We start from the raw sequence: 12,041 nt of genomic DNA, 5'->3' as shown, positions 1-12,041 counted from the left end.
TTATTATAAAATATTTTTCATTAATTTACACATATAAATAAAAGTAGTTACTTTTTTTCATTTTTAAAATATTAAAAAATAGCAGTCATAGTCCCTTTCAATATTACTTATTAATATATGATCTTAATTACAATAGAAATCTATAAATAGTTAAAACTTTGAATAAACATAAGTGCAAGAAATAACAACAAATGTTAGATAAAAATAAAAAATAAAAAATAAAATTGTATATTTATGTACTAATACTTTAAAAATTTAAACACAGTCAGAGCATTGCCATAATTTATTGGTATTACTTTTATTTAATAGTTAATAATAATTGTAAATGAATGATGAATAATCGAATGATGATATGAAAAACTATCTAACTCTAAAAGTCAAAATGAAACAGTGTACCTTTCCAAATCGTAATCAATGCAATTAAAACCTTACACTTTAATATACCTTTTGTATTCAATGCAGTTAATAAAATTAACGCCATTTAAATCAATGCAAAAACAAATGGCAGCTAATAGCAAATCAGATTCAGTGCCAGTCCTTATGGTTTGTAGGTCGGCCAGAGAAAAAATTAGGGTATAAAATTTTTTTTATCATAAAATAAAGAGTAAACTACACTGAAACCCCTGAGTTTTAGTGAAATTATACAAACCATCCCTCACTTTTCTACCCCTACACAAACCTCTCATAGTTTTTATACTTTCATTACACTAACCACTTCTGCATAAGAAATAAGTATAATAATTTAAACAAAAAATATGATAAATGCAATTAAATTAAACAAAATATGATATATCGTAGAGACAAGTCCAAATAATATATGAGTCAATATTTCTTTATAATTCTAAAGAAATATTGTTTAAATCGCTGTTATAATATATTGTAACGAACCAAAAATAATAAAGAAATATTGACTCATATATTATTTGGACTTGTCTCCACAATATATTATGTTTTGTTTAATTTAATTGCATTTATCATATTTTTGTTTAAAATATTACACTTATTTCTTATGCAGGGGTGATTAGTGTAACGAAAGTATAAAAATTAGGGGAGGTTTGTGTATGTGTAAAAAAGTGAAAGGTAGTTTGTATAGTTTCACTACAATTCAGGGGTGTCGGTGTAATTTACTCTAAAATAAAAATGAACATTCATTATATATCATAAATATTTAATTAAATAATATTTTTATAATAAATTTTGAACAAAAATCGTTTCATATAAATTGTGAGAGAATACGATATACTTTCCGTTAAACGGTTTTATATTTTTCACTCTAAGTGAGAGTCTTATTTCAATCACACACCAATTATATAATAAATATAAAATAATGATTATTACAATTAATAAAATATGGAACAAATTTATGTATAGAATAATAATAATTGACAACATTATAAATTTCAAAAAGAATAAAACACAATAACATATTTATCATATAAAAAATGAGTTGTTTATGTAAATTAATTATGAGTCATGTAATGCATATTTGGCACAAACCTTCAGAGTCCAAATTAATCAAAATGTTAAATGTTCGATTCCTGAGAGCGATAGTTGTTAGGAAGGACAGTCATACACCCTAAAAATAATTAGTTCCTTACCCAAAGGTAAGGAGATACCCTTAGTAATACTTAAAAATATGGATAAACAAATAAACTATTTTAGCGTATGTTATTGTTTTTCTCCAACATTATTTTGAACAGTGTTTAAAATCTTTGACCTTTGTAAGATATAGCTTAAAATCCAACGTTACCAAATAGTTAGTGTATTCAATCTTGATTTTAATTATATTGTAAATTACATTAGAATATTGAAAATGACAAAAACAATTAAAAACATTAAAAAATTAAAAAAAATGCATTGCTAGCCAGCTATAAGGATACGATTGACACCAAAAACCACTATAAATACCCCGGATATTACAACGAACTATTTCACAAACAGTAGAGTTGCTTTTGAAGAAAACAAAAAACATATTGTTTCCGAATAGCTGAGTTGATAGTAGCTGAAAATGGATAACTGTCATGGCAAAGGTTAGTAATATCAAATATACTGATACATATACATATATATACACATATATATATATATAAGAGTTATTAATCTTATTATCAAATATGGAAATGTGTTTATATATAATTTGGAGTTAATTATATGCAGGTAAAGAAAGATGGCCTGAGTTAGTTGGAGTGAAAGGAGAAGTGGCAGTGAGTATTATTAAGAAAGAGAATCCTCGCGTCCGAGAAGTTAGGATCGTGCATAATGTCTTAGTTATCCCTGACCTCATATGTGACAGAGTCTGGGTTTGGGTTGATGATGACGGATTTGTTAAGCGGGTTCCTATGCTTGGATAGCAAGTTATTAAAATCATGTACTCCAACTCACAAATAAAATGTTTAAATTATGAGTATCTCATATATATTACTCCTATGTAGTGTTGGTTGAGAATAAAGTTGGAGGATGATCAAAAGATTTTAATAAACTTCCCTTTTCTACTTTTGTTATTCTTCCTTTTTATGTTGTGCATATATAATTTTCTCCCACTGATAATAAAAGCAAATATCTATACTTTTATTTGGTGTAAGATTCAGGACTCGTAGTCAGAGATTACAATTATCTTTGGAGGAAATAGAATCTCATACTTTCAAATTATTTTTTATACTCGCTATTAGAGTTTTGTTTCTCATTTATTAGCTTATGTTGTAACAATGTCATAGTTGTTTAATTAAGCTTTACTCTTATTTGTCTGCTTTTGTTGTGATTAAAATGTAAAGCCTATATTTTTTGGTACATTGGAAAAAATAAAACAAATTAACTCTAGAGATCCATATTAAAATAGTAATCGCTCCTTCCGGAGGAAACTCCCACAAACAGAGTCCTGTCGATGAGCTTATATTGTTTGATAATATTTCGAATTGTTTCTCATATTTTATTTCAGTAAAATCTTCTTTGAGGATTGCTTCATTATGTACTCATCTCATAGTAATTTAATAATGTTAGTTATTATTACTACTGTGACGATATATACTTTGTACCTGACAACCTATACTTTTACTTTCTGGTATCAAATATTTTAAGTTTTATATATTTTATTTTGGTGAATCATAATATTTTTTGTATTGAATGAATTTTATATTGTAATCTTTATTGAGTTTACTTTATATTATATTTTTGTCTTTATTTTAATTGTTAAATGAATGTGAGAGGGTGATTATTATGTTTTTAGTGATTACATATGATTATATGATTTCTTCTAGAAATTAAAGTGTTAAGGGCAAAATAGGAAAACAAAAATTACCCAATGGGTAGTTACACCATACTTTCCATTTATATATAGTGTAAAAAATAGTTTTTAAATATTTTTTAATTAAACCAATTTAATTAGTCCAACTAGGACCTAATAATTGAACTATTGACCAAATAACTTGAATGAGCCCATGATTGGACCAAATTTAGTAATATTAATGCCCATAATATATCAAAAGTAATAAATGAGAGATAATGATACAATTTTATTTAATTAATCGTACAAAAATAGTAAATATTTATAATATTATTAATCTATATCTATACTATTAATAAGACAAAATAAGTAATAATCACTACCAATGCATAATTTTTATATTTCAAACTTATTCTTTTGTATTAATTATAATTACTATAAACTTCCACTGCTTTCATTTTTTATATTTAATATATCTTTAATCTTCCACACCTTATCTTATTTCTATCTTCTCTCTTTCTCAACCCAAAAAGAAACACAAAATGAGAAATTCACATAACAACTCTATAATGATTATTATAGGCACAAAATGAGAAATTCTCATAAATTTTATGTATATCTTATCAACTACCACATGTTATCTTCTTAAATCTTCATTCTCTATTGAGTTTATATATATTTCTTATATTTAATTTTTTTTCTTAAACAATATAAATGAAGATGATACTATTTCTATACTTCTATACAATTAATAAAGGGAAAACAAGTAATAACCACCACCATGACATAATTTTTATATTTCAAACTTACTTTTTTGTATTATTAATAACTACTGTAAACTTTCACACATTATTTTCATTGCTTTCATTTTTTATATTTAACACCTCATTAATATTCCACACTTTATCTAATTTCTATCTTCTCTCTTCTCAAGACAAAAAGAACACACAAAATGAGAAATTCACATAACAACTCTATAATGATTATTAGAGGCACAATATGAGAAATTCTCATAAATTTTATGTATATTATATCAACTATCACATGTTATTTTCTTAAATTTTCACTCTCTATTGAGTTTATATATATTTCTTTTATTTAAATTGTTTTTTCTTAAACAATATAAGATGAAGATGATACATTCTATATCAGAAAAAATAAGAATGCGGGTAACTAACACGGAGTGCAGGTCAACATGTTAGGAAGGATAAATATTAATAATTGATGTTCCATTATATTACTGTAAAAATTTATATTAATAATTGATGTTGAAGTAGTGTTTAAGAACTAAGTTTTAATTTCTAATCAACTTTGGCCGTTCATTTTCATAATCTTTTTAATTAAGATTAATGTATAAATATTAAAGTATCATTAAGGAGTATTTTATTATTTTGACTAAAAACCAATTTTTATTTCTCAATACAAAAGAAAATAGAAATAACTAATAAAATATATATGTTAATAAATGTTATTATACAAAAGAAAATAGAATTAACTAATAAAAGCTATATGATAATATGCGAAAAAGTTTGAATAAACCTTGATAATAAATGTTATTATAGAATGAAAGGAATGCTTCTTAGGTTTCTTTATCCTATGCATACAGCGGATATATTAGAAACAACCTTAAAATGTATATTCATTGAATATTATAAAAACACTTGCATCTAAATTGCAAATATAAAAAATAGTTATTTTTCTTGTTTTTTATATATATTATAAGATTAAAATATTTTTCATTAATGACAAAAAAACTAAAGATAATAAAAGTTTTAATTAGGCAAATGAATTATAATATATGACTCATAAAAATATAAAATACCTTATAAAAACAACTATAAAAATAGTATAACTGCATAATATAACTACGATAAGAATAAAACCGTAGACATTTAAAGAAAAGGTGAAATGAAAGAGAGCACTTTTTATTAATTCACCCTCCATTAGTGGCAGGTCTTGATAAATTTTTTTATAAGGGAGAATAATATTTAATTACAATTTATAATTAAACTAATTGAATACTGAAAATATAGAGAAGCATATATGATGAGACCATAGATAAAAAATTTCATTATTTCTTGTTCATTATAAATCACTATGTTATCTGCAAGAAATTCATCATCTATGTTACTATGTAATTTTGTTTAATTGATTTCATTGTCGAAAATTATATTTATATAGTAGATGAACCACAATATATAAAATAAGACGAAATAATTAACAATGCAAGATATAACTAATGACATACAGTAGAAATTGTTTCAAACTTGAATGGCTAAAGAGACCAATAATAAAATATTAATATTGAGATCTCAAACTAATCTTCATTGCTCGTTGAAACTCATTGAATAGAAATTTTGGACAAATTTTTTTATATATTATCAATATTAAATGACTTATAAGTATCATTAGAGTATATATTATCAATACATATATAATTTCTTTGATGAAGTGTAAAATGATTATGAACTCAAATGAGGTCATGTTATTATAAGCAATATCATCATTTAAACATGTAAGAGAAGTTGATCCATTATGTATAATTTTTTAAAGAACCACACTTTTTTTTAAAGCAAAAGTGCCTAAGCACCGAACAAGTAGATTAACAACATTAGATCAAGTACAAGAGGAAAACTATTACAAGTTTGTGAATTAGGAAGACACAACCAATTTCTATAGCAATCATGTTGTATAAAAGTAGGAATCGAGTTCCACCAAGTGTAATTTTTGATGATATTCCAAACTTTGCCAATCTATCCGCGTAAGCATTTCCTTTGATTGAACTGAGTAGTTATTCTTGCTATTCTGTTTGAAATTGAACTGCCTGTGCATTCTGTTATTAGTTGGAACTTGGTCCACTATGATTGATCACGAAACATGTCTTTGTGAATGGTAAATGAATGATTCTAGCTATGCCATGATTGGATGAATGATTATTTTTGAAAAATCAGATACTTTGAACTGAGCTGCATTTTGTTACTTTGCTTGAGGACAAGCAAGATTCTAGGTTGGGGGAAGTTTGTTAAGTGCCAAATTGTTAAGGAAATTAATATGCTTTTGGGGCACTTAGCGCGTAATTATGTTGTCATTACATACAATTTCCAATAACTTAGCTAATCTTATATTGTAGGTTTAGAAATGATGAACAAAGGAGAAAAAAAAGAGAATAATGAATTTCTGAACAACACAAGCCTCGCCCAAGCGAGGGAATGGTCGCTCAAGCCATAATTGAGAAAAAAATCACTAGAAAATACTGACACCCCTCGCCCAAGCACCAATTGAAGGTCAAAAACCTAACGCCCATTGTTTCTCCCTCGCCCAAGCGAGGTGTTCAAGCGAGGGAAGGGTACTTTCTCTCGCTCAAGCGAGAATCCTCAGCTTGAGCGAGAGGGTAGTAATTGGAACTTGATATAGGCAGTTCTGGAAAACAGGGAAGGTTGTTGAACACTTCTAAAGCATCTTTAGCATGAAAATAGAGAGAAACACAGGGAGGTTAGGATAGAAATCGTGGAAACGATTCTACTTCGCATTATGCCTTGTATAATTTCATGATTCGGGCGTTGTAATAGCGAGAAGGAATGATTAGATCTTGCTCTGGGTTTCGAAATGTAATCTTCTAACCTTTGTACTCCTGGATTCGATTCTGTTGTAATTGTTATTTGATTTTGGGAAGTTCATCCCGTTCTTAATGCATGAATTTACTTTGCTACTAATTTCTTGTTCTTGGGTTCAAGTTTAATTGGGAAGTTAAACTTGATACCGAACCTAGATCATCTTCCTTCATAATCATTGCTCTAGGAATGAACAATGATGCATGAATTGCTTTTACATGGAACTTAATGCAAGTTAATTGGTCAAATATCCAAGGAATTGGTATTTGAGTGATTATCTAAGGATTTTACACTCAATGGATTGATGTGAATGATTTGAATGATATGTGCATCTGATTCAGTAACTACAGAAGTCACTTGGAATTGAATCCATGGATGTCAATGGGAAAGAACGATGCATTTCGATCCCAGTTTATTTTAATTGTTTCTCGTTCAATTTATGATTTTTCACAACCAAATACAAAATTTTATAAAAACATCATTATAAATATATTCTCAATTTATTCTTGTAGGAATTAGTGTAAATCTAGTCTGCTCCATAAGGACGATATCTCGATATTTTACCGGATTTTATTACTTAGACGATACAGTACGCTTGTCATTCCATAAATATCTAACAAGTTTTTGGTGCCGCTGTCGGGGAGCAATGAGAGATTTACATTAGTTCTTTATAGAGTTTATTGAGTTTTGTACATAGTTATTCTTTAATTCTTTGTAGTATAGTGTTAACCCTTGTGCTAACCTTTGCTGTAGTCTTCTTATTTATGCTTTTGCGAGGTAAATCTAAAGAAGAGCAACTACAATACAATCCAGAGATTGAGAAGTCTGCTAAAAGTAACCGGAAGAAAGCAAAAGAGAAGAGACAACAAGGTCCTCAGGAAGCATAGTGTAGCTCTGAACCGGCTACAGTTCCTATAGTTTCAGAATCTCAGTCAGAGAAGATGGAGAATGCCAATAAAGCTGCTGATAATAACCCAAGGCCTAATCCTCCAAGGAGGACATTAGGAGATTATGCTATGTATCAAGGTCCTCGACACTACTTTAGCATCGTGATTCCACACATCGCCAAGACAATGGAAATCAAGCCTGCATATCTGAATCTAATCAATGCTCATCAGTTAAGGGGAAGGATTATGAAGATCTATATGCTCATTTGGATAATTTCTATGAGCTGGTGGCCACTGTGGGGTACTCTGACACTGAGAAGGAAGCTACATACATGATGCTATTTCCATTTTCCCTCCTTTTTGAAGCTAAGGAATGGCTAAAATCATACCCAACCCAAAACTTGACCAATTGGAGTCATTTGGAAACAAAGTTCTTGACAAGATTTTTCCCTCCGACGAGGTATGTGCATGCAAAGCTTGAAATCTCAACATTCAGACAAGGTGTTGAGGAAGCTTTTTATGAGGCTTGAGATTGAAGATGTTGACCAACTAAATATCTTTTGTAATGGGTTGAAGCCATAGACTAAGATGATATTGGATGCCGTAGCTGGTGGCACCTTGATGACAGTGAATGCTGAGCAAGCCACCAGAATTATTACTGCATTATCTGCTATAGATCGGGAGGCTCAACATAATAGAAGGACAATAAAAAAGAGAGGGGTGTTGGACTTGAATACTTCTGATGCCATTATGGCTCAGATAAAAATTCTGACACAACAAATTGAGGCACTTACAAAGCAAATGTCCAAGTTGCCTCAACAATTGAATGTGGTACAGACTCCTTATGTTTATCAACAGGTGCTACACTGTGAGTTTTGTGGGGGTGATCATGTTACTGGTCATTGCTCAGTGCCTTCCAACACACAATCAGAAGAGGTCCAGTATGTTAACAATCAACCTCATCAGGCTAATTTCCCTAACAACCCTTCATTCAACAATCAGTTTTCACAGGGTTGGAGGAGAAACCAGAACCAGAATCAGAATTTTGGGTGGAGGCAGGATGCATGACCATCTAACAGACAACCACCATATCAACCATCTTATCAGCAAGACCCACATCCTCCGTTATATGAGAGGCAAAAAAAGTTGGAAGAAACATTGGAGAAGTTTATGCAAGCCTCTATTTCAAACCAAAAAAATACTGATGCTTCTATCAGGAACTTGGAGACTCAGGTGGGTCAGTTGGCTAAGCAAATGGCATAACAAAACTCAGATCGCCAACAATTTTCCGCCAACACTCAAAGCAATCCAAAAGAACACTACAAATCTACCACTACTAGAAGTAGTAAGGTCATTGGTAAGGGTACTAGTGAGAACTTGGCTGTTGAGGATGAGGTTCTAAGAGATACTGAAGCTGGAAGATCAGAGAAAGTAATCAGAGAGACACAGAAGGGTGAAGTGGTACAAGATAAGGAAGGGGCTGTCACTAATGAGGATGATATATGAGAGAACAGTGATAAGAGGAAGAGTGATCTACCTCAGTCGAATGATCTCCCTTATCCAAAGAGACCTTCCAAGAAATATAAGGAGCAACAATATGCTAGGTTCTTGGATTTATTCAAGAACCTCTAGATCAACATTCCATTCATGGAGGCGATGGAACAAATGTCTGCTTATGCTAAATTCATGCAGGACTTGTTGACAAAGAAAAGAAAGTTTTCAGAAGAGATAGTGACCTTAGAAGCTGGGTGCGGTGCTATCATTCAGAAGTCTTTTCCTGAGAAGACTAAAGATTAGGACAACTTCACTATTCTAGTCGCTATTGGTGAATTATCTTTGGGAAATGCACTGCTTGATCTGGGTGCCAACATTAATTTGATGCCCCTTTCTATGCTGAAAAGAATTGGGGATTTGGAGATCAAGCCTACCAGGATGACCTTGCAACTTGCTGATAGATCTGTAAAGTATTCTTATGGAGTTGAAGAGGATGTTTTGGTGAAGGTAGATGGGTTGGTCTTTCCCATGGATTTTGCCATCATGGATGTTGAAAAGGATAAGGAAGTTCCTCTTATTTTGGGCAGACCTTTCATGAAGACTGCTCAGGTTATTATTGATGTTGATGATGGAAAGTTAATGGTAAGAGTTGAAGACCAAGAGGTGAATTTTAATGTTTTTGAGGCTATGCAGCATTCGAGGAACAAACAACACTGCTTTCGAGTGGATGTCATTGAAGACTTATTCATGCTCGATGACATTCACTTGAATATGAGTAGTCATTTGGAGAAGGTTTTGAGGGGAGATCTAGAAGGATATAGTATGGAGGAGGACAAGATGATCAAAACATGTTTGGCAGAGTTAGATGCACCCCGCAAGGTTGTATCTAATCAGAATCACTTTGAAGAGCTGGGAAAAGAGAAGACACCTGAGGCTCCAAAGGTGGATTTGAAAGTAATTCCTTCACATTTGAAGTATGTATTCTTAGAAGAAGGAGGACAGAAACCGGTAATCATAAGCAGTGCCCTTTTATGGGATGAAGAACAATTGTTAATTGGGGTGCTGAGGAAGAATGCAGGGGCGATAGGGTGGACACTGGCTGGTTTGCATGGAATCAATCCATCTTATTGAATGAATAAGATCCATATGGAAGAGGATTACAAACTAGTGGCGCAACCTCAGAGGCGACTTAATCCCACTATGAAGGAAGTGGTGAAGAAGGAAATGATGAAACTATTAGATGTTGGGATGATTTATCCTATATATGATAGTAAGTGGGTTAGTCCTATTTAGGTGGTCCTAAAGAAGGGGGTTATGATTGTGGTTATGAATGGAAAGGATGAATTAATCCCGACCAGAATAGTCACTGGATGGCGTATGTGCATTAACTACTGGAAACTGAACCATGCTACTCGCAAATATCACTTGCATCTGCCATTCATGGACCAAATGATTGAGAGATTGGTGGGAGAAGAATTTTACTATTTCTTGGATGGATATTCAGGCTATAACCAAATCATTGTGGATCCCCAAGACCAGAAAAAGATAGCTTTCACTTGCCCTTTTGGTGTCTTCGCATACAGGAAGATGCCATTTGGACTGTGCAATGCACTGGCAACATTTCAGAGGTGCATGTTAGCTATTTTTTCTGATCTTGTGAAACAATGCATTGAGGTTTTTATGGACGACTTATCGCTCTTCGAGTCGTCATTTGATAGCTGCTTGACAAATCTGGACATCATTCTGGAACGATGTGTTGAGACAAACCTGGTACTGAACTGGGAGAAGTGTCACTTCATGGTGACTGAGGGAGTGGGTAATATTTTCTTTCCTTTTTTTTCTTCTTTTATGTAACCTATAACTTATAAATCATTTTCACTTTTACCTTATTCCATTTTCAACACGTCACATTTTCAAACCTTGCGAAAATAAAATTCTTAATACATTGAAGATAATTAAATGAACACAATTCTTTTCTGAATACTTCTCATTCATAAAATTCTTGAATAAATACAGAATTGTTTACAGGGCGAAATCTAATCATCGCCACAAATAAAAAAAACTAAAAATACAAAGAAAAAATGTCGGGGCATTGACATTACATAAAGTACCTCACACAGGTTCCTATCATAACAAAACAAAAGATAAACATCCTAAACCGGAGGTCCACTAGAAGCCTCGCTAGGGTCTTCCTCCACCTCCAAGTCAGAAGAGATCTCAATGACCTCAACTGAATCTTCTATGCAGATAAGCTCTACTCAGTTGTCGTTATCTTCCTCCTCCTCCACTTCATCCGCTCCCCAATCCATCGAGGGGTCCGGGATGTATCCCCATGACATGGCCCCGTCTATCTCTCTTGGCGCTGATCCTGATGATGAGAATCCTGTTTGGGGCCAGGTCCTAACAACTTCTGGTATGCCTCGAGCTTTAGCTAGTATAAAAAGTCCGGCGGTTGCAGGTCTTCGGTCGAGCAAAGTGAATGATGCCTCCCGATCTGCGTAGTAAGGTGGAAGATGCAGAACTGAGCCATTGCTTACCCAATCCAGCTCCAGGTCGCAAGGACCTGTGTAAGTGTGTCGATTACCCTCAACACTCCATGTCCCCTCCTGGGACATAGTGAAAAGATAACCTCAGATTAGTGCTGATGGGTCCATATGAGCATGCGTACAAATACACTAGAAGAAAAGAGAGGGAGTAAAACATCTATGAAAAACTTGTCATCGACGTCGTGGAATAACACGTGATAATGCACCAAGACAATACACGAGTACATATATATCATGTGATCATACAAGCATATAATAACGATGAATGAAGTATAAAACTCGA

General features: G+C 32.0%; 1 protein-coding gene and 1 long non-coding RNA gene across 2 annotated transcripts; both read left to right on the top strand.

Moving 5' to 3' along the window:
- On the top strand, positions 1,934–2,492 carry LOC109335371. The gene is made up of 2 exons (XR_002106203.1): positions 1,934–2,030; positions 2,158–2,492. It is a non-coding gene; the product is annotated as an uncharacterized LOC109335371 (long non-coding RNA).
- Positions 9,375–10,343, top strand: LOC109335457. The gene is made up of 2 exons (XM_019571591.1): positions 9,375–9,471; positions 9,535–10,343. Exons 1-2 carry the CDS (start codon positions 9,375–9,377, stop codon positions 10,341–10,343), a joined length of 906 nt encoding a protein of 301 aa, XP_019427136.1.

This window comes from Lupinus angustifolius, chromosome LG20 (assembly GCF_001865875.1).
Source record: "Lupinus angustifolius cultivar Tanjil chromosome LG20, LupAngTanjil_v1.0, whole genome shotgun sequence".
Lineage (NCBI taxonomy): Eukaryota > Viridiplantae > Streptophyta > Magnoliopsida > Fabales > Fabaceae > Lupinus > Lupinus angustifolius.
The sequence above is the reverse complement of the archived record's forward strand: the minus strand, read 5'-3'. Positions and strand labels throughout refer to the sequence as shown.

Coding starts and splice junctions, on each gene's coding strand:
- LOC109335457 (XM_019571591.1), top strand. CDS start 9,375: ATGGAACAAATGTCTGCTTATGCTAAATTCATGCAGGACTTGTTGACA. Junction 9,472..9,534: donor GACCTTAGAAGCTGGGTGCG/GTGCTATCATTC, acceptor TCACTATTCTAG/TCGCTATTGGTGAATTATCT.